General features: G+C 47.4%; 1 protein-coding gene across 3 annotated transcripts in view; it reads right to left on the bottom strand.

Moving 5' to 3' along the window:
- Positions 1–21734, bottom strand: part of KIF6 (kinesin family member 6) — a 377491-nt gene that overhangs the window by 86195 nt on the left and 269562 nt on the right. For all 3 annotated transcript variants that reach the window (XM_041753408.1, XM_041753258.1, XM_041753340.1), the window contains exons 14-15: positions 14704–14812; positions 3822–3877 (exon numbers count right to left, since the gene is read on the bottom strand). In XM_041753408.1, coding sequence (XP_041609342.1) covers positions 3822–3877; positions 14704–14812 — 165 coding nt within the window. The remainder of the gene's footprint in view (positions 1–3821; positions 3878–14703; positions 14813–21734) is intronic.

The following is a 21734-nucleotide window of genomic DNA, read 5'->3' as shown; positions in this document are numbered from 1 at the left end:
CTTCAGAGTGTTTTGTTCGCTTTCTAGTGTTTTCTTTTCCCCTTTACCTCCTGCTAACAGCTACTTCCATTACCTTTCCTGTGGTTTTTTCATTGATCACTGATTGGCCCACTAGTGAAAATCCTTCTGTGCAGCATGTTGTGAGGTTAGTTTTCATTTAGGCCTGGAGGGGTCGGTGGAAGATGAAGAGTTAAGCTCTGTCCCTTGCCTCCAGAGCAGCCAGTTCTGGGACAGATCTAGGAGGGGACCTTATGCCAAAGGACAGCCCCTCATTGTTCCTTGTTGCCAAAGACAATGCTGCCAGTAGTAGAACACTCACATAGAAGAACGAATGCCGGAATTTTAGTAAGTGAAAAATGGCCTGGTTGATGCCACTGCTTTTAACTAGGTCTAATTCTTTTCCCCTAGTTTGGGCTCAATGGCATTTTTAGAGATATGATGAATGGAAGCAGGGTATGTGTGAATGTGTTAAATACACAGCCCATGTGATGAAAAGCAGTCTAACACTCTTGTGTACGGGACACATACATACAGTGAAAACAGCTTTCCTACAGAAACAAAAGACTACTTTTTTTTTGAGGGGGGAGATTTTAAATTGACTATTTCTTCCATTTCTGATTTCAATGGATTTGAAATCAGAATTGATGTAAATGGTGTACAGAGAAGGACGGAAAAGGCAGCAAGAGTTTATCTACCTAGTTTGGGTTGGCTTGTTACAAGAAATGGAAATAATATGGAAGTTTTGGTTGACTTATTATGTCATGTAAAATTAGGTATGATGTGGTTATAAGTGAGTTGTTAGTCTTTAGGAATTTTTGAGGATGAAACTCAAGTGACAGTCCTAGATCACAATGTCAGAGAAAACGAATTACCCAGGAAGGGACCTGAACTTAAATCACATGGGCTGGTTGATCTGTAGTTCACAAGTACAGTTTTAATTTCCTCTCTGCAGGCCAATTCCATGTGCACTTCACAGCATCCCATTCCTGCCTCGGGGTACAGAGGCAGGATGTGGCACAGTTTGGGAGCGGAGCTGAGTCACAATCCCACACATGTGATGGTACATCTTTGCCAAGCTCCCACCTCCTGACTCTTGGATTCACTAAGTCTAAGATTTCAGTCACTAGGGACTGAAAATTCCACATCATTTAATTTCTCCCTAGGAAAAATTGCACTTAGAAAGGTCACAAGTCTCCTGAAAGCAGTTTCCTTCAAGATTGCCTTGGAAATTTTATTTTATTTTATTTTATTTTTTTTTTTTTTTGCCTTGGAAATTTTAAATTTAAATGTGTGTACAAGTTCCACCTTGTACTTTCTTCATCTCAGCCTTGTGTTGGACATGCAGTGGTGATGGGCTACTTCCTGGGGCCAAGCACCATGACAGCTTGTTCAGTAAGGAGGCCGTCTCAGTGATCCAACTCAACCAGGCCCCCTGGGATCAAAAATACATTTAGAAGATGGGTGGCCAGGGGATGGATCTTAGTCTGCTCTTTGCATAAAGTAAAGGAAGAGGGATATTGGCTTTATTAGCACCACTAAACTTAACTACTTTTTTGGTAGTAGTGAATGCTTGAATCTCAACATTGGTATGAGGTTTGCTTGTTATGATCTAGAAAAAACAAAGGTTTACTCGCCCAGGGTTTCTGCTAGCAAATCTGGACTCTGTGTGTCTAGATCATTCTCTCCAAGAGACCAATTACAGCTCTCACGCACTCAGACCCTGGCTCTTTGGGCAGGGCAGCCGTAGAGCCACAGGGCAGCTTCTGACTTGCCTCCTCCTGAGAACGTGGCAAACTGGATCCATGAACATATGATATTGCACCCAAACTATGGAGAATTAGGAACTATCTGTGACAACAACCTGTACTCAGAGTGAAAACATGAATTACTATAGGCCATTGGTCTCTTTCATCATGAGTCTATTTCATTAGTGTTGGAATGAATAATTTTACTTTGGTTGAGAGAGTTATATATTTTTCAAGAGAAAAACTTAAAATTACTTTTTGGGGGAGAAGCTGTTTCTAAAAGCAGTTTCTTTTCCCTCTTATAAACAGACCTCCAGGGATAAAAACAGACCACTGGGTCCTTTGAGTCCCACAAGGCTGGCAAGTCGGCCCTGGACACAGTGAGGCCTCCATTCTTTCTCTGCCCTCCCTTCTTTCCAGGCCACCCAGCCAAGTGGGCCACCATGACCCTGGGCTGCTCCTTAGCCCTGAAGTCGTGGTACTACCGATGGGGCACTGACCTAGAACCAATTTCTTTATTGCTTTGGGTCATTGAACCCTCTGACAATCAGACAAACTTTGGATATTATCTCCAGAAAGATGTACACACCCTTAACATCCAGGGCTTTTTTCTTTTTTCCCATGTAGTTTTAGGGGTTTGGGAATCCAGGTCAAGAAAGGAGTTTGTAATCTTTGTGGGTTTTTTATTGTTTTTTGTTTTGTTTTGTTTTGTTTTTGCCAGGAATCCTTCTGGCAATCTGATGAAGCAATGAGCCTTGTCTCAGAATGATGATTTTTAGGGTGCACAGAATAAAAAGAAAAAAAAAACATTGGATTTTAAGAGAAATCAGTTATACTGAAATAGTTAACCAAATTTTAAAACTTTTTGAGATACAGAAACACCTATATGCTTTTATATAAATGCATTAAATAATAAGATCTCACAGTGAGTCTAATAACTATCATAATTTAGAAGTACTGACAAGTATAAAAGATACTTAATGATATCTGCCACAATGGGCTGTGAAATGAAAATGTCTGCAATTTCCAGGGGTGACAGGTGTTGCTAGTCCTACTGGGGTCACCTGCCTACATTTATCACTGAAGGTATGCTAAATTGCAGTTAGAGCTTGGTGAAAATAAAGGCTCATTTTCCCCCTATCTGAGTTCCTAGATCTTAGGTTAAGAACCCCTGGGACCAGAGGGATTCTGTGCATGGTGCTGGGCATGGCTCAGGGCCCGGCTGCCTCAGGCTGCAGAGGCGAATGTGAGACTCCTATTTAGAGACAGGGTGCCTGAAGCTGCTCTAATTTTCCACATTCTGTAGGAAAAGCCAAAGGGGACACTCACAGTGGCTTCTGTGTTGTCCTCACTTATGAGGGGAGGAGGGTGGGACAAGGGAATTGCGGGATGTCAGCTGTGAACAGGGAGGTAACTTCTGCCTTCAGAGCTGCCTCAGCCTGGGAGATAGGACCCTGGGTGCCTTCTAGCTTGGGAAGAAGGAAACATTTTCTTCTCACTTTGACAAAAATATGAAGCATACTTGTATTGAGTTTGCCTCCTGCCCTGGCCTCATCTTTCCAAGGACGCTCACCTAAGTGGCAGAGTCCTACTGGGCAGCCTACGCCCTGGGAAGGCACAGAGGCTCCTTTGCCTTCTCCTCCTCCCACTGGTTACCGAATGGTACTGAAAAATTTATGCCTGTGCCAGAAATGCTAAGTATAAACTTTGTGGGGTGGGGGATGTAAAAGTGTTTCATAGCACTCGAAAATATGAAACTCCACTGTAATCTTGCCATTATGACTAGTTGAGCTATGGTTGAGGAACACCGGAGGGAAAAGCAAAAGTTTCTCATTGGGATGCTAGAGCTCAGGCCTGCGTGAGGATGAAAAGTTCAAGTTCTAGACAAAAGAAAACACTTTTCCTGATGGATAGTAGGAGAGATGACAAACTTCCAAGGAAAGGCACTCACAAAGCAGCTTCCTTGGCAGGGACATCTTGAAGCCCGGCTTCATGGTTATTTGGAGGGACATCATGACCTGATTTTCACCAGGAAAATGGTCTGTGAAAGAGGCTCAAAGAATATCATCTGCTTACCAATTTTGCTTCTTGTTTCATTTATACTTTCTCCTAGGGCCTTTGCTTCAGAAAATCTATGGGGGGAGGGGGGAAGAAGAAGAGAATTTAATGTTTTCTGTTCATCCCAAATTAGTCTTTAAAAATAATAGAGATTATAATCTCTATTATAGAATAATAATAATTCCTGAGAACTCTCTAAGAAAATTTAAAACTTTATGGAAACACATAAAAGAAAATCTAAATAAATGACATGTATTAGGCTTAAAAATAGAGATAAAATTTGTATTAATTACTGCTATCATGAATTTTTACTTCTCTATCCAGCACAGAATATTCATTCTCATATTCTATAATTTAGTACTTATAATTTTGAGTGTTTTATCATGCAAGGGTAAGACTTTTGTACTTTGCTGTGCTCTATTAATCATAGCACCTAGATCCTACAGTTATAGTCGAGAATGCATGCCTACTATAACTTAAGTAACATTTTTTTTCCCCTGATTATAAAGTAATAGGTCAGAGGGTGGCAAACTGTGGCTGGTCTTTGAAACACATTCAGGCCACCACCTACTTCTGTAAATGAAGTCGTACGGGAACACAGCCACTGTGATTCATTTATACATTGTCTATGGCTGCTTTCAGATTGCATTGGCAGTGGTGAGTAGATGTGACAAAGACTATGTGGCCTGCGAAGCTGAAAATATTTACTATCTGGTCCTTTACAGAAAAAGGTTGCTGATTCCTCTTGTTTATGATGTTAAATCACATTTTGAAAATATGAAAGCAGAAAAAAAAATCCCTAATAATCCTTCCCAGAAACTAGCACATTTTGAGCTCCATCCAGTCTTTTTTTTCTACGCAGTTTTTATAGTTAAGATCATACCATGCATACAATTTTCTGTTTATCTTTCACTTAGCAGTATTAATCCTTCCTCCTGCCATTAGAAACTTGTCCATCGTCTTTGATGGCTGTCTACTAGTCTGCCAGATGGTTGTGCTGGTGTCTTCTTAATGATTTCTATGTATTTTCCAACAAATATGACTGAGATGCTTGTTGAGAGCCCAACTTTGTGGTGATGAAGCGCTGTAGGATATGGCCTACATGAGAAACATGCATTCCAGTCTCTATACACTGTGGGCCTTTAAGAAATGTCAGTCTTGGGACACCTGGGTGGCTCAGTGATTGAGCGTCTGCCTTCAGCTCAGGTTGTGATCCTGGGGTCTGGGATCGAGTCCTGCATTGGGATCCTTGCAGGGAGCCTTGCTTCTCTCTCTGCCTGTGTCTCTGCTTCTCTCTGTGTGTCTCTCATGAATAAATTATAAAATCTTAAAAAAAAAAAAAAGAAATGTTAGTCTTTCCTTTCTCCTTTTTGCCATGGGATTTAAAGGGCAACCGAAAGGCTATGAAACAAACCCCTAATATGTGGCTATAGTATATCGTTATGCTACTGTGGATAGGCTAAGCCATTGGACTATGCCCAGGGAGGGGTGGGTCTGTCTGTTGAGTGGAGAGTAGTCAGGAAAGCTTCCTGTACAAGGTAGGATTGACCTGGTTTTTATGGATGCATAGGACGTGTTAAGAAAACTCTACCCACCATCACGCTTCATTAACTATCAACCCTGGGCCTATTTGATTTTAACGATCTCCCCTCTCCTCATTGTCTCTCCACCACCCAGACCTTTCTGGACCCCAGTAAATCCCAGGGATCACGTCATTTCATCTGTTGAGTTCTTTGGTTGTGTAGATTTTGTTAGAGGAGGTGGGACGAGGAGGATATTCCAGGCAAGGGAAGGAGGTAAGCAGAGGCCCCAGTGCTGCCATGGCCGCGTGCTCGATGGAGGAGAAGTGTGAATGATGTCACTGCTATTTTCCGAGTCTGGCTGCTTGGCCTGTGACTGCAGACGGGAAGTTTCCAAGGAAGGGACTAAATTTCCTCTCAATGTTAGGTTTCTTGAGACTCCACCCCAGCTCCCTTATTAGGGTGTCTAGGCTCATGACAGATTTATGGAAGGTGCTCTCTTCGCTAGGGCCTGTCACCTTCTGGAGAGACGTGCAGTCCCCTTTGATGCCGTTGAGCTTGAATCTGGTTCAGGGGACATTCATGGCAGCCACTGTGCTGGGCCCCGTGGGTTCACAGTGGCCTCTGCCTGCTGGGCAAGCGCACCTGAGGAGGGGTCCAGGCCACTCGGAAGAGGGGGGCTACTTTCATCCTGTAAGCTCTGCCAAGTGGCGGGCGGCCTAGGAATGCCCCCAGCACCTCGGGCTCCACAGGGTTTGCCGACCCTTCACTGCCTCTTACTGCCTCTTCCGTAGCATCCACTCACCCATTCGGATTCTCGAGCATATGGGAGACACGAGGCCGCTGCGCTGCTGACATTCCTGTCCATTCTGGAGGACACCAGAGTGGAGAAGAGACGGGGGAAGGAAGGTGTGGGAGGCGTCCCAGCGTGCCCCTCCCCGCGCCCTGTCCGCGGGCAGGGCAGCGGCGGCCACCTTCGTCCTGGAGCCCTGGAGCGCACCGCCGAGGTTGCTGCTGAGCGCCCAGGCCCACCGCCCGGGAGAGCCCGGGAGAGCCCGGGAGAGCCGCGCCAGGCCTGGGAGCCAGGGAGGAAGCCGGAGCCGCGCCAGTCTCCTCCGCCGGCGCCTTGCTAAACCGAAGAGGTGCGGCCCGAGGGCTGCCCCGTCGGATGAGACCTTGTCCCCTGCGCTCTGCAGCTGTCACCCCAGGCCGCCGCCCCCCCCAGGTGTCCCTGAGGTCTAGTTGTCAGGACAAACTCTGGACTAAGGGAGCCCAGCCCCGACGCGCAGAGGGGGAGAGCGCAGGGGAGGCAGGGGACATGAGGAAGAAGGGGACCCCGGCTTCTTGCAAGTTCTCCCTGCATACCTTCCCAGCCCCGGGCTCCCTCAGCCCCACGCCTTCGCCTTCCCCTTCCTCCAGCCCTGGACTAAGTTCTGATCATGAGGGGGCGCCTCCTGACTTCCTCCTGACCCAAAAGAGGCACCTTCCCTTTAATGATGCGGCTCAGGGAAGCAGCCTGGGCCCGAGGCAGTGCACCCACTGCTGGTGGGGAGGAGGCCTGGCCTGTGTCAGGGGGCGGACCTGGGGTAGGGCGGGGGGGGGGGGGGGGAGCCTCCGTGACTCAGCCCATGAGCCCCAGGGTCTTCTCCTGGCGCCAAGGCATTCCTATCTGGGGGTGGACGGCCCTATGGCTCATTCTCGAAGGGCAGCGTTGCTGGGGGCAGTTCCAGTGTGGGGCTGGCAGGCTGCTCTGTTCACTGCACGAGAAAGTCCCTACCTCGGGGCAAACTGGGCTTGGAAGGGGAAGGAATGTAGCCCCGGGGCGCTCTTGCGCGGCCTGGCCTCCCGGGACACCCAGCCTGCCCGGATCCCACCGCAGCCACCGCGCCCAGGGCTGGCCACTGGCCCCAGAGCGCAGAGCCTCCTCCTGCTCCTGCTCGTGGGCGGCCTCACCTCCCTCTCGCCTGGCTGCTCCTTCTCAGCCTCCTCTCCTGCAGCCGTTCCTGAGATGCTGGGAGTTGTGGGGCTTTTGTGCCGACCCTCTCCCCAAGCTGCCTCTTCTCCCTGGCACTCCACCACGCCGGTGCCTTCACTTGTCATCCCCACCGACAGCTCCGTCCCAGTCCCGCTTTATTTCCTGACAAACACTTCTAAGGAACTGATTACCTCCCACCCCCAGAAACCCCTTCCCTTCCTCTTTCCTTTCTTCATCTCACTGCCAGGCACAGACACTCACCCACTCCAGCCACCTGCACCCCTACTCTACTCCTTCCTCCGCTAGCATCCTCACTCAAAACACCCACTCCCCATCCTCCCCCCTGTCCGGTCCTCCCTATCTCTCACAGCGTCCCACCCCGCTCCCTACCTACTCTCCCTACTCTCCCTGCCTGGGAGAAGGAGCAATCACCCCACCCCTGTCATTCTCAAGCCAGGACACAAAGGCTTGGCTAGCAGGGCTCCCTGCATTCAGGCTGCCTGCCTTCGGGCCATTTCCCACACTTCTAGCCTGAGCAAGCCTTCCTAAATGCAAACCTGATCTCATTATTCTCCTTCTTAAACTCTTCAAGAGCTCCCCAGTGACCACAGGACAAAAACCCACATTCCTTAACAGGGCTAACCAAACTCTCATGCTCTGGCTGGTGTGGACTTCAGCAGGATTTCCTCTCACATCCCCCTGCCTTTCCAGGCTGGCCTCCCTTCCATCAAGTGTCACACCGGCTGACTTCAGGGCTGCTCCCTTTGCTTGGAACGTCTTTCTTTCTTTCTTTCTTTCTTTCTTTCTTTCTTTCTTTCTTTCTTTCTTTCTTTCTTTCTTTCTTTCTTTTCTTTTCTTTCTTTCTCTTTCTTTTCTTTCTCTTTCTTTCTTTCTTTCTTTCTTTCTTTCTTCTTTCTTTCTCTTTCGTCTTTTTAAAGCTTTTATTTATTTACTCATGACACACACACACACACACACACACACACACAGAGAGAGAGAGAGAGAGAGAGAGGCAGAGACACAGGCAGAGGAAGAAGCAGGCTTCATGCGGCGAGCCCGATCCCCGGGTCTCCAGGATCACGCCCTGGGCAGAAGGCAGGCACTAAACCACTGAGCCACCCGGGGATCCCCTATTTGGCTCATTTCTACACAGCCCTGTGGTTTCAGCAGAGATGTCTTTCCCTCTACACAGCTTTCCAGGGCCTCATAGGTCTACAAGGAGTCACTGTGGTCCTCAGCACCCTGACCTTCTGTCATCACAGGCCTTTATGCGGGAATTGCCTGCTGACTTGCTTTGTCCCCTTTCTCAATATTGTAAGCACCCTGAAGACAGCAACCACATTTGCTTAATTCACACTTGCATCCCTGGGGCTTAGACTGGGGGCACACACTTAATGAGCATTCTATACCTATCTCAGCATAGGAGCAGCAGTATGTGAGCCAGCACGTCACACAGGCACTGTGTGCAGCGACATGGACTCAAATGCCCAGCTGGATCTGAGAGTCCTTGTTGTAAGATTAGGATGAGCTGTCTCTCAGGGTTGGGTTGATGTGGGAAGTACATGCATACAAATGTCCTTCGTAACTGGATCAAGACCACTGCCTGGCAGGGCAGGGACCCCGCTGTGTGATGAACTGTGAGGTGGGCAACCACAGACAGTAATGATGGGTGTCATCTGCTGATCCTTTCAGCAAACCAGAAGGTCAGAGGAGGGATCCTTCCAACTCCATGGTCAAGGACATACCCAGGACAGTTGCTGAGTTCCTCAACTTCAGGGGGAATGAAAAGGATGGAGGTTGAGGTAGGATCTCATGTACCTTCCAAGACCAGCTCCGGGGAGAATCCCAGGCTGCCCTTGGTATGTGTTGGGCAGATATATCACCACTAGGGGAGCAGCTGAGGAGGCCTGACACCTGGCTCTGCCCCAGGGCAGTTAGAACCACGGGCAATTTGCTGGGGACCAGAGGCAGCAGCTGCTTTAACCTCTGGACTAAGGGGAGTTGCTGGTGTTCAGGAGCCACTCAATCTTCAAGAACCTCTTCTATCTATTCCCTATCACGTCAGCTGGCCGGTGGGGCAAATATGTCCTTGGAGGGCAAAGGGTTCCTATGACACCTTTCCTAGTCTCCTTGTCTAGAGCAATTAACTTAATATGTTGATTATTTACAGAGCGAATATGCGGTACTCTTCCCTGTCAGAGAGGAAGGGGAGGCCTGCAGCTATGCCATTTCCTTCCTCTGTAGACCTGTCCCTGGCACGGCACCTTAGCTGCCTCTGTTATGCTGCCGTGAAGATGACGGGTGGATCTTCATGGCATTATAAGGACCTTTCATTTCCCTTAGCCTTTACTTTCATACCTATATTTCTTTTCTATTCCATCTTGTTTACCTTCAAGGTGTTGTCCGCTATGGTGTCCTGTTGAGCTGTTCATTCCCTGAGTCTCCAGAGCCTGCTGTTGCATTCTCCTGCTTCTAGAAAGTAGGTCTTGAGCAGTTCACTTGGCTGCTAAGACTTCTCGAAGTCAATTTCGAAGTGTCATTCTCAAGCCAAAGAAGTTATTTTTGAGTACCGTTTTTGTGGCCAGCACCGTGCTAAAAACTGTGGGGAGGCTAGGAAGATTCTAATCTAATCTCTGCTCTCAGAGTTCATAATTCTAGTTCAGGAGACAAGGTGTAAATACAAAAAACAAATGGAAAAATAATAAAGGTTAAAATTGAAGTCTAATAGGAACCAGGGAACTCCTATTTGTCATGGATGTTATTTCCAGATGGTGCCATGAGATTGCTCTCCAGCCTTGGTCCAGTTTTCCTGTTGGTTTTAGATTGCTGTTCTATTCTGTGTCTGAAAGATCCAACGGAGTGAAGGGGTGCTTTTCTTGGTCGAGTTCACATTATCATTGCCTTTGTTTCCAATTGCATTTAATCTCCCTATTTCTTTCTTCTTTTGTTATTTAATGGAACTCTGTGACAGAGGGATTCAGTTTGTATCAAAGACCGGCCACAGAAAGTTAGCTGTGTCATGCCTGGGCACTGGTCTTTACCAACCATGGGGTCTCCAGCCTCTCCTCATATTATTGTATACTGCGACGATGAGTCACGCCTGAAAAATGCTGTGATTTTTGAATTGTAGTTGCCTTCCCCTGAAAAATGCAGCTTAAGAATTTGCTTGCATGCTCTTATTCAGCAGAGGATAAACACCCTCTTAATGTGCCAATGTATTGCTTCTCTTGTCATAGACATGCAGCACAACCTCCCCCAGGCTGGGGGCTAGGGTTGAGAGATACTGGAAATTGCCTGAGAGGACAGCAAATGGTCCAGGTAAGAGGGAGAAGAAAATCTTTCTATCCAGTAACACAGACATATATGTGTGAGCCACCGATCGACCCCTTTGTCCTGTAGCTCCAGGTCAACACTTGCACTCTGGGGGAACTGAAGGATCAGAAGGGATCCTGGGCCACCAACAGTACCTTCACTTGGCCCTAGAACCTCCTTGCTGTGGGCTAGAGTGGCTGAGTTGGCCCAAGGCTCATGCATGGAGGCAATCAATCCCTTCTTTTGTTGACTTTGCCAACATGATGACCCAACTGGAACCATGGATGGTAGAGTTATGTGATGTGAAAAGTCAAGAATGAATGGTGGGCCAGGATGCTGGGTCCTTGTTGCTGGAAGCTACCAGAGGGTGAGACTTTCTCAGCGGAAGTCTCCTGGGAGCAGAATGAGAAAATAGTCCTTTAGTGCCATCCTGCCTAAAACCCTTTGGTGCATGTCTGTGTTCCTAGGACAGGACAGCCCCCACAGATGGTCCGTGTGGTGCTCCAGTCACCAGGGGGAAGGGCAGCAAGTGCATGGAGGGGATCAGGGTTACCGTAGACCAGTTCCTGAGGTAAGGGTGGCATGGTAGTCGCCCTATTTTATATATGCTGTAGGAGTGCTGCTTTGCAGTTGTTTTCGCAGAAAAACATATTCTCTTAGTCCTCTGCTCTAAGCAATTATGAGCATGTAATACCTAGTAATTGAATACTCTCCACGAATGCAAGCAAAAGCTCCAATCTTGAGAAAGGGGTAGATCCTGGGTTATACCCACACTCCCCCCAGTACCAGCTATTCCTTTAATGATTGTTATTACAGTAACATTAAACAGATGTAGACATTTTTAAAAATGTGGGCTGGTCTCTTGACTTTCCATTTGATTTAAAAAGACTGATTTACTGCTGGGAAAAACCTTTTCAGAGGAAAGCTTTGTGCGAGTTTCATTAATTCCCTTGCCCTATGGCCACAAGCATGATGGGACCACCAGTACTACCAGCCCATCCTATGTGACTGGATATGTTTCAGCCCAAAAGCACATTTGTCATGGGGTTGTCAGAACTCTACTGTGCTAGAGTTAAGTGAGCTCTGTATTAAGAGGCTTTGAAAGGCCACATCTTCAGCCCTGCCATCCCAACCCACCCTCTTGCTGGAAACAGACCTAAACGCAAGAGTATAAACCAGAACCAGGAACCATACCAATTCTAGAATAATTCTTGAAGTACCTGGGTGGCTCAGTCAGTTAAGTGTCTGCCTTTGCCTCAGGTCATGGTCCAGGAGTCTTAGTATAGAGTCCCGCATTGGGCTCCCTGCTCAGTGGGGAGTCTCTTTCTCCTCCTTCTCCCTCTGTCTGCCCCTCCTCCACTCATATTTTTTTTTCTCTCTCTCAAATAAATAAAATCTTAAAAAAAAAAAAGAAGAGAATTTTCCCTAAGCTAGTGGTTCTTCAACTTGAGTGTGCAAAAGAATTACTTGGTAATTGGTTTAGCCCATAAAGTTAGGGGATCCTACCTCAGAGGTTCTGGATCTCAGGGACTCTGCGCACTGTTTAGCCAGTGGTTTTAAAAACTGGTTGCATGTTGGAATCTTTAAAGAAATGGATACTTAGCTCCTACCTAATTAAATTAGGGTATCTTAGTGTCAGGCCCAGTGTTGAGAGCTTTTACAAGCTCCATGGGTCATTTTAATATGAAGCCAGAGTTGTCAGGCACTGGTGTAAGCTACGAAGCCTTGGGTGAGGACAAGGCTGAGGGCCCCTAGAGGTTCTTACTGGATGACAGGCTCACACAGACAGGCATTCTGCTCCAGCACGTCCAGTGGACTATCCCAGAAACAAACGGCTTACCGTGGGTACACATTAGGTTTGTGAAACCCCAGGATTCACTCGCTACAATTTGTGTGGATGTGCCTATGTCCATTTTTGCAGGGAGAGGTGTTCTCAGCTTTCGCTAGAGTCACTTTATTTCCTTCCCTGGTCCTTGTTTTATTCATTTATTCATTCACACGCCCCTGTCCTGCTCTCATTCTGCTCCTTCACACAGGTAACCATTCTTACGGTTAAAGTATGTGACGGTCTATCCTTATGTTTGGCTGTTTTTGTTTGTTTTGTGTGTATCTCTTTAGAGTCTCCGTGAATTCTATGTTCTTAGTGCTACCTGTGTTGGCATGTGTGCATTCATCCATTGCTCTTGACGTCACGGGCAGCTTCCCCGAGATTTTACCTCTCTGCTTCCCCAGTGATGGACACCCAGGCTTCCAGTCTCCTCAGCCACAACCTGAGCTGCCGTGCACATCCTCACGTATGTCCCCTTCTGAGCCCACATGAGAGCTTCTTAGGAGACACACCCAGAGGAGGAACCACGGGCTGGATGGGCCACGTGACGTCTTTGGACTACAGGGGGTGCAGCGTGGCTCTCCAGACGATTGCTCCTGGTGACACCCCTCCCACCATCGCTGGATCCCTAAAGTGATCTGAGACCCCCACTCACACGCCACCAAAGCGAGAATGCTGGTGGGTAACAGTCAGTCTTGGCCCTCAGTGCTGCTTGCCTTTCCTTTTCTTTTTCCAGCTCTACCCTCTTTCCTGTTCCCTGTGACATCTGTATGAAACCTCTGCTGCCACCTTCACGACTCTTATTCCACTTCAACTTCCACAGGGACAACAGAGGCCATCTTTACTTGTCTCCCTTCACTTCGAAGAGCATCATTTGCAGCCTCATCTCGCCCCATTTTTCTCTCCAGGCTCACCTCACCGGGATCTTTGATGCCCTCCCTGCCAGACCTTCTGTCTGAGGCCTTGCTGGGTCAGCTCCACCCCTGGGCTGTCAGTCTGCCTGCCTCTCTCTTCATAGGCTTGGTTCTGCAGCCTATAATGTTGGCCAATTCTCTCTCAACAAACTTCCCTTCTTGTTAGGCCTCCCTTCTTCCTCCTTCAAATGTTTGTTGTCTGTCACAAACTTTCTGAACACATGTTTGCATGTGCTCTGCTTGCTCAGCTCTTTCTCATGTTCTCCGTCACTCCCAGCCCTCCGACCTGTGGTCCCCAGTCGCCCGCTGGCTCAGGGGGCTCCGTCCAGCTATTCCCCACTTCTTTCTTTCTAGGGTCCAACACCACCCGCAACACGCTGCTTGGAGCTGCCTCCCTTCTTGGCTTGCAGGACAACATGTTCTCCTGGCTCTCCCCCGCTCTTCTCTCTGCTTCTTCTCAGGCTCCCTGATGGCCTCCTCTCCCTCCCTGCCCCTTAGAGCTTCCCCCCTGCTTCTACCCTCTAGACTCTTGCATCTCCACATGTTCTCCTGAGCTTGGCCACCTCTTGGGCTCCCTTGAAGCATTTATAAGCATACGACTCTCAAAACTGGCTCTCGTTCTAATTCAACGAATTGGTTTTGAAAATTCACAAGTGTTTGTTTGTGTGCCAAGATCCAGAATCACATGTGACTGAACATAACAGTTCATAGTCCACAACTCTCTCTTCTGAACCCTAGACCCAGGCACCCCGCAGTCTTTCTGTTTGCCACAGTTTGAGGCTATGCATCTACATCACAGATGAGCTGAAACAAATTATACACCTCTAGGTCTTTTTCTAAAGGGTTCAAGGCTGGCCTGACAGTATGTCAGCAGGCGCTGCTGCCCACTCAGTCTCCGCTGGAGAACACACCAGAGGCCTCTGCGTCAGGAGAGGTGTGCAACGTCTACTACCTCTGAGTAGGAAGTGCAGGGCAGCCGCAGCTGGAAGGTCTAGAGTTCTGAGACAATAATTTGGTCTATAGACTTATTTTCCCTTGCCTTTGGAACAGTGTGATATCGACAGTCACAGGCAGATGGGAATTAGTGTAAGTAAGAAGTGACAACTGTATACAAAGTCAGTGTTGTCAGAACAGACCCCGCCATGATGTTGCTTACCCCACAGCACAGGGCTGAGGAGGTTTCTATGGAGGAAAGTCCTACCAGGCTGGACATAGTTCACTGTGAAACTCAGTATGCGTCATGCCTTCTAGAAGTTGGGTCAGGCAGATTAAGGAGAATGGAGTAGCACGTTTCCTTGCGGCTGGCCGGGCTAAGCCTCGGAGGACCAGTGACACTCTGAGCCAGCCTTACCTCTGCTTCAAGATCTGTTTGTTGTCTTCGATGGTGACGCTGTCAGCGTGGTCCCTCTTGAAGATTTCAAAAGCCTCTTGTCGTCCTAATGACATTTCTTCTCTCATCCCTGTTTGGAGACATGGGGAAATGGCCTCAGTCGCAGCATCAGGATCCCATTAATTTCACTGTCACTTTAGTGGGACTGCAGAGCCAGCCCTGGTTCTAAGAGGCTCACAGCGGAGAGTCTCCTGACCAGACAGGTGGCCCTGGAGTCTTCCAGCTGGCCACCGACCCACCACGGAGGCCAGTCCAGTGACACCCTGCACCCTATGGGGCTGTGCCGGTGGATGCATGTGACTTGTGGGGGGTGGAGTTTGGAATGTCTGGTCAGAGGAAATGAAAACCAGAGCACCAGGCCCTGGATTTGCCGAGAACATCTGCAAATGCACTTTCTGCCATCATTTAGTGCTGCATTTCTCCCCGTTTTCCTGTTATGCCCCATTTTGGTTTTCTGTTAAATTTCTTTCTTTTTTTTTTTAATGTTTTTTTTTTTTAATTTTTATTTATTTATGATAGTCACAGAGAGAGAGAGAGAGGCAGAGACAGAGGCAGAGGGAGAAGCAGGCTCCATGCACCGGGAGCCCGACGTGGGATTCGATCCTGGGTCTCCAGGATCGCGCCCTGGGCCAAAGGCAGGCGCTAAACCGCTGCACCACCCAGGGATCCCTTTTTTTTTTTTAATGTTATTTTTTTTAAATTTTTATTTATTTATGATAGTCACAGAGAGAGAGAGAGAGAGGCAGAGACACAGGCAGAGGGTTTTCTGTTAAATTTCATGCTGAATTTCCAGGCATTTAGTTGAAAGAAATACAATCCACACTGGAAGATATAGAATCTAGAAAATTCTACCCTTAGTCTCCATATAATGTCTCATCCTTGTTTCCTGTGTCTTAAGGAGGGGCCTCAGTTCTTACTCAGAAGTTAGGTTCTCCATCACAAGACCCATGAGCAGGTTGTGTTGGAGGCTCCTAGTTCACGTCTAACCTCAACACCTCGTGTTGCTATGGTCACTAGGTGGCAACCCTCACTGCTGGGCCCTGTTCGAAGGCCAAATTCTGAAAGCCAGAGTCAGGACAGCCAGGGATATTGGAGTGAGCAAGGAGCATTCCTGTAGTGCATCCCTCTTCCATCCAGCCTCCCAGAGCGAGGGTCAATGCAGGCCTGTGCCTGGGACTCTCTCTCACCTAGGCTTGTGCCTAGGTGAGAGTTGAATTCACAGCTGGATTTTGGATGAATTTATGGAGTTTTTTTTTTTTAATGCCTCTTTTAAAAGCATTGATTCCTTTCCCCCATGTTTTCATCCAGTTAATTCTACTTATCTTTGAAGTCTTGGCTGAGTGTTACCAATCCCTCAAAATTTCCCTGGGGCCCAGGCAGCATGAATCCTCCCTCCACTATGTTCCTATCAATGCATCTGTAACACACACAGCCCAGTAGACACTGTTACTTCACATGACAATCCTTGCTGGTGACAGGTACATTTCCAGGAGGTAGAGATTACATTTTTGTGAATACCTAGTGTCTTGTCTGGCATTTAGAAGGTGCTCACCATATGTCTGTTAAATAAATCAGGTCAGGAATGAACCAGGATTGACAATGAACCTGCTCTAATTGCCACCTGAACATGATCCAGGGTGAGAGGGGTTTGCTGTGAGGCTTCAGGTTCTGGAGATGCATTCATGTGGGCCACATACCACATCTCCTCTTGCCTGGAAAAAACCCGCTGAGTCTCATCACCAGGCCTCGGGGTGAGGAACTGGACCAGCCCATCTGACACCAATTTAATGATTACTGTTGATAAAAATAGTACCATGAAGAATGTCTGAATGGTGAGGCACACAAGACACCCCACCCATTTCCAATCAGAAGCAAATGGGCACATCTCAGTTTTGTCTCCACATCTGTCCTGCACACTCTAGAACTGGGTTGGCTTGGGAATGGGTTTGTGTGAGACTCAGAAAGATGAGCTCTGCTGCATGAGAGACATTAACCAGGGGACACTTTTTATCCAGCAGAGCCCACCAGGAGCCAAGGGACTCATGCCATACCTCTCCCCCACTCCTGGTCTGTGCCCAATTCTGACAATGTGCGCTTTTCACTGCCAATTAAATAGCAACAGAGGGTAGAGGGAGTGAATCTCTCTGGAATAGAGTTGGGGACGAGGAGAGCTCCATGGAGACCACATGGGAGCCTGCCTGGGGGATCCCCCAAATTGCCTCCCACAGAGGAAGTGATGAGAAGGCAGCAGCAGCAGGGGGCGGGTGTTCAAAAGGCTTCAGTGAGGGAGACGGGTTCATGGCCTTTTCTCTCCCAGGCTCGGCTTTCTTTTAGAGCTGACAGTCCGAATTGACAGCTGGGTGGAACGGAATGGCTGCGCTGCAGTTTCTCAGGGCCCATGGCACTGTTACAGCAGTAGGTCCCAGAAGAATTTATGACCAACTGAAAACCCCACTGTGTTTTCCCCAAGATGTAGAGGGGCCTGAGTAGTTGGAACAGAAAGAACATGGAGCACACAGAGGAGGGAAATCCAGGAAGGTAATTCACTATTGTTTTCCAGAGAATCCTGAAAGTCTTGCTAAAAGTTATTTGGGGCCAGCACCGTATCACAGTGTATAGGAGTCACCAATTTTCAATGACTTAAAATTCAGTGGAGTATGCATTATGAGAAAGTTACACTGGAAGCACTTAATACTTCTGGTGATTTAGGAGATGCCTGGGGTCTTGCAGTGCTATGGCTTATTGTCAGGAGTATGGCAGGTATCAGCTTTCCTCCAGTGACGATGGAGAGAGTATTTGGCATTGGAGTTCTCTGATGGTGGTGAGCTCAGGTGAGTGGACATTCATGTGAGGGCTATAATTCTGGCAGCTAGCATCAGACATGTCTGCTCAGGGAGGCCAAAGGGCGGTTGCTTGATGATGCCCATTGTCTGAAGGAAGAGAGGGAAGCCTACTGAAGAGCTGTCTTCCCCTCTCAGGATTTAGAAAACAGCTTTCTCATCTGGCAAGCCCTGGCCTCTGAGCACACAATGTCCACATTAGAAGGGGTAAGAGCAGTTGGAGCACAAGCTAATGAGATAATCATCTATTTATTTATTCACTCCACCAATATTGATTTATTTTAGGCACTGTGGTTGGCATGTGACAGAGATATAAACTTGAACAAGAAGATGAAAGCTTTGATCCTTGCCCTTAAAGAATTGAAAGTCTAGTGAAGGAGGAAAAACTGTGAACAATCACAATGAAAGCTGCTGTTTGCTGTAAGGCAGGCCTGTGTCCAGTTCTGGGAAACAGAGAGGAGGACGGTCAGCTCTGTCAGGGGAGACTGGGAAGGATTCTGAGGGATGAGCAGCACATGGCAGGTGGAGAAGTGGAAGAGGATCCCAGATGGAGGGGGCGGAGGAGGAGTATGGATTAAAAGGGCAACTTGATTAATATGCATGGTTCTGCCGCCCAGTAGGAATGGCCTTTGGAGAGAATAAAATGAATTTCTTACATACTTTATGCTAATCACCGTATCAAGTGTTTCCTTACCTATTAGGTCAGTTAAACTTCTCCATGATCCCTGGTCAAGTATCATTTTACAGATAAAGGAACAGAGGCTCAGTCAAAGAAATTTTACAAAGGGGTAAGAATGGTCTGGCTTCTAGAAAAGTCAGCTCTGCTCTCAGATCACTCTTTCCAGGGAAAGTCTGCCTGAGAGAGGAGGTAGTTGGTGGGCCTGAAAATGACCTGGTAGGAGTAGATCTGCCTGTGAGATTATACTCTTATTACCGTCTATCTTGTCCAAAACTTTGAATTTTCTTTTCAGTAGCACAGAAAAAACAGAACCATGAATTTTGACTTACTATCTCTATGATTATTTCTAGAATTTGTGTACTCCATGGGCGGTAGTGTTTGTTAGTTTTGTTTGCTGCAGTCTTTCTAGTACCTGGATGGTCCCTGGTACATAGTAGGAACTCAAATTCTTTTGAACGAATAAATGAATGCTTCACATGCTTGATGCTCTTCCTTTGAGTGTAGCATATTGTGACATGATGAGGGAAGTGCATTCACTGCTCTTCCTCCCTCCACCACCACACTGAGTGGGTGCATACCCTGTGTAGTGTGATTTTAGAAATTCACACATACACACAAGAAATTCAACACCATCTTCTCCCACCACATGTCACTATGCTTCACAGCCCGCCCTTAGAGATTCCAACTCCAAGAAGCTTTTATAAAAATGCAAATGCTCTGGAAGGCATCACTATCCTAGAGCTAGCAAAGACAAACTCCACGATTTGTTGACAATTAGCTAACAGGTCCTGCAAAGAAGAGACATAAGATGGTGTCTCAGGCTAGTGCCAAAATGGGGAAAATCTGAGCTTGAAAATGAAGGTGTGATGGCAAAGACAAATTGTGCCTTTTCCCCAACTTTGTTTAGTCTGTCAGACTCAGCTGCTCATCAAAGCTGAGGACCTTAGGAATTCCCCCTTGCCATGACCAATTCTAGCTCTCGGTCATTTCCTTTTAGTGAATTTCAATCCCAGGTCCCCGTGTCGAATCCCAGAAAATATGGATGACTCAGAGAAGCCTGCTGGTCTGCTGAGACACTGGACTGTTTAAAACCTGGAGGAGAGCAAATAAAATTTCAAACAAAACAAAGCAAAAGCCAAAAGACAAATAAACAAAAAACCCTAAAGAAGAGGAGTTTTCTCTGTCTGGGTCCCCAAAACACAACATCACAGTTTCAGGTGGTGAGTTAGATGGAAAACACTTCCAAATCCTAAAGGGACAGCCTTTCTTCTGGATATTGATACTTTTTCTGAACAGCATTTAGGCAGAAATGACGGACAACAAGGCACTCACAGAATCAGCCCTGGAGTGGGGCTTCTGAAAATGTTAGGCATACAAAATTTTTAGGCGCTGGTCCTCATTCTTAATGCTCTCTTTTTTGCCATCCTGAAATCTGGGCTCCTTATTTTGCCGAAAAACATCCATCAGTCCTTTTGGAAGCCCTCCCCGCCCCCCAACACAGGGTCCCATGGAAACCAAATGGAAAGGAAAAACATCGGAAGTGGAGAGTTTATGCTCCTGCCTTTGGGCCTGCTGTCTGATTTCCTTTAGTCTGGAGCACGAGGGCCAGAGCTCATTTTCCTGGCTGCTCCAAACAACCTACTGCTGCTTAAGCTATTGCTTAAAAATGGACAAATGTAAAATGATGGAGAGTTGTGTTATTCAATGCTGAAAAATGATTTCTCAGTCAGAGCCAAAAATATCTTTTCCTTGGGAAACACATCTATTCATGTGGTGCCTCAGTTCCCCCTGACTAACGAAGGAAGGGGAGAAAAGAAGACCTACAGGGAAAGTGAGGAAAAGTGAATGGTGGAGTGGACGCTAATGAGGAAGAGGGCATGGATCACTCCAGCTGGGACTAAATGCAAGAGAAGGCTCAGTGCTGGGTGGGGGATGTTCAAGGCTGAGACAGAGAGGAAGCTGGATGTGGGAGGTGATTACATGATTTGTGGCTTTGTAGCAGAACCTTTGAAACCAAAGGTGAGGGAGTGGTTTTGATACAGTGATATGATGAATCCCTACAATTTGTAAAACGTGGAAGTGCAGATAGTAATGAGAAGCAACAGGCAGGGATAGAGTGTGGTTTTGTATGATATCAGATATAAGGTTCTATATGCATTGAAATTTCTCAGTAAATGCTGACTTAGGTGAAATATACAAAAATATTCTCATATAATGAGAAAAGATTTCCATCCTTTGGTATGTAGGGAAGTTAGGATGAATGTATCAGTGGGAGGGAGAGAAAGGAAGAATTTAGATGAGAGGAAGGGATAATCTACCAAGGCAGCAAGAAACATAAAGATCAGGAGGGAAATGAAAGAAAGGTCTGTGGTCCAGCCCTCTTGGGAATGGTGCTTGGAACAAGGATGTCCCCAGGGCCATCAAAGGAAATGATGGTTATAGTCAGAAACCCTGGGGTGGAGGACAGGTCAACCGCATCTAGCATGGAAAGCAAAGGGTCCACTGGTACTGGACTGAATACATTCATGAGATGAGGAAGTGCTAAAAGATCTTATAAAGAGAAATGGCCCATCTCTCGGAAAGATTAGGAAGGACATTTGAGATGCTTTACCTTCCTCCCCTCACTGCGGGGAGGATGGTGTCATTTAGGATGGAGGAGGTTTCCAGAAGTTACATGGAAGACCGGGATGGCATGCATATAGCCCCTGCATTCCCACTTTCCTTCCTCACACTCACCAAAGACATTGTCAGGCAGCCTGTCACTCACCTCCTTTAACAGACAGCTCCCAGATTCCTACCCAATCAAATGACAATTGCTGTTACTTTCACGATTCCTATGCTTCCGGGGGAAAAATAACTGTCTAGTTCTACCACCTTAGGAACTAAGATGCAGGTGATTTTCCCCAGGGAGCAGCATCAAGCCCTCAAGTGCCCAAATCACTGAGAGTGGCTGGCTGGGAGCAGATGCCAAGAAGCCCTCTGTCTATGTTTCTCCACCACCAGGGTGCTGGAGGTCGCCATAGGAAGCAGCGCCATGTGCCATGGCTCTGTTTCCTTTAAGGGCCAGGAGTGGCTCAGCTACAATTTAAGGGGTTGCTGGGCGGGTACAACAGGGTATGGAATCTGAGGACGAAGGGGAGACAAAACCACTTAGCCACGGCCAAAGTGACTGCAGATGTGAAGACCAAGAGTAGACCTTTTGGGGTGACCAAGGACACTTGCCCAACCTACTTCCTGCTTTTGAGTGACACTTCTGGAATGAGTCGGTGCCCAAAGCCTTGGGGTTAAAGGCCTATGTTCAAACCAGAAGATACCACCTGGGCTAAAGTCCTCAGATTAGGACTGGCCTTGGAGTTTCCTAAACTGCCACATGAAAGCCATCAAAGGAGAACCTTTAATTTGTAGATTCTTAGGGCTGGCTTGGACCAGGCTGAAGCATGGTAGGCTTGGCAGGGGCCAAGGGAGTGGAGAAA

Source organism: Vulpes lagopus, chromosome 1 (genome assembly GCF_018345385.1).
Source record: "Vulpes lagopus strain Blue_001 chromosome 1, ASM1834538v1, whole genome shotgun sequence".
Lineage (NCBI taxonomy): Eukaryota > Metazoa > Chordata > Mammalia > Carnivora > Canidae > Vulpes > Vulpes lagopus.
The sequence above is the reverse complement of the archived record's forward strand: the minus strand, read 5'-3'. Positions and strand labels throughout refer to the sequence as shown.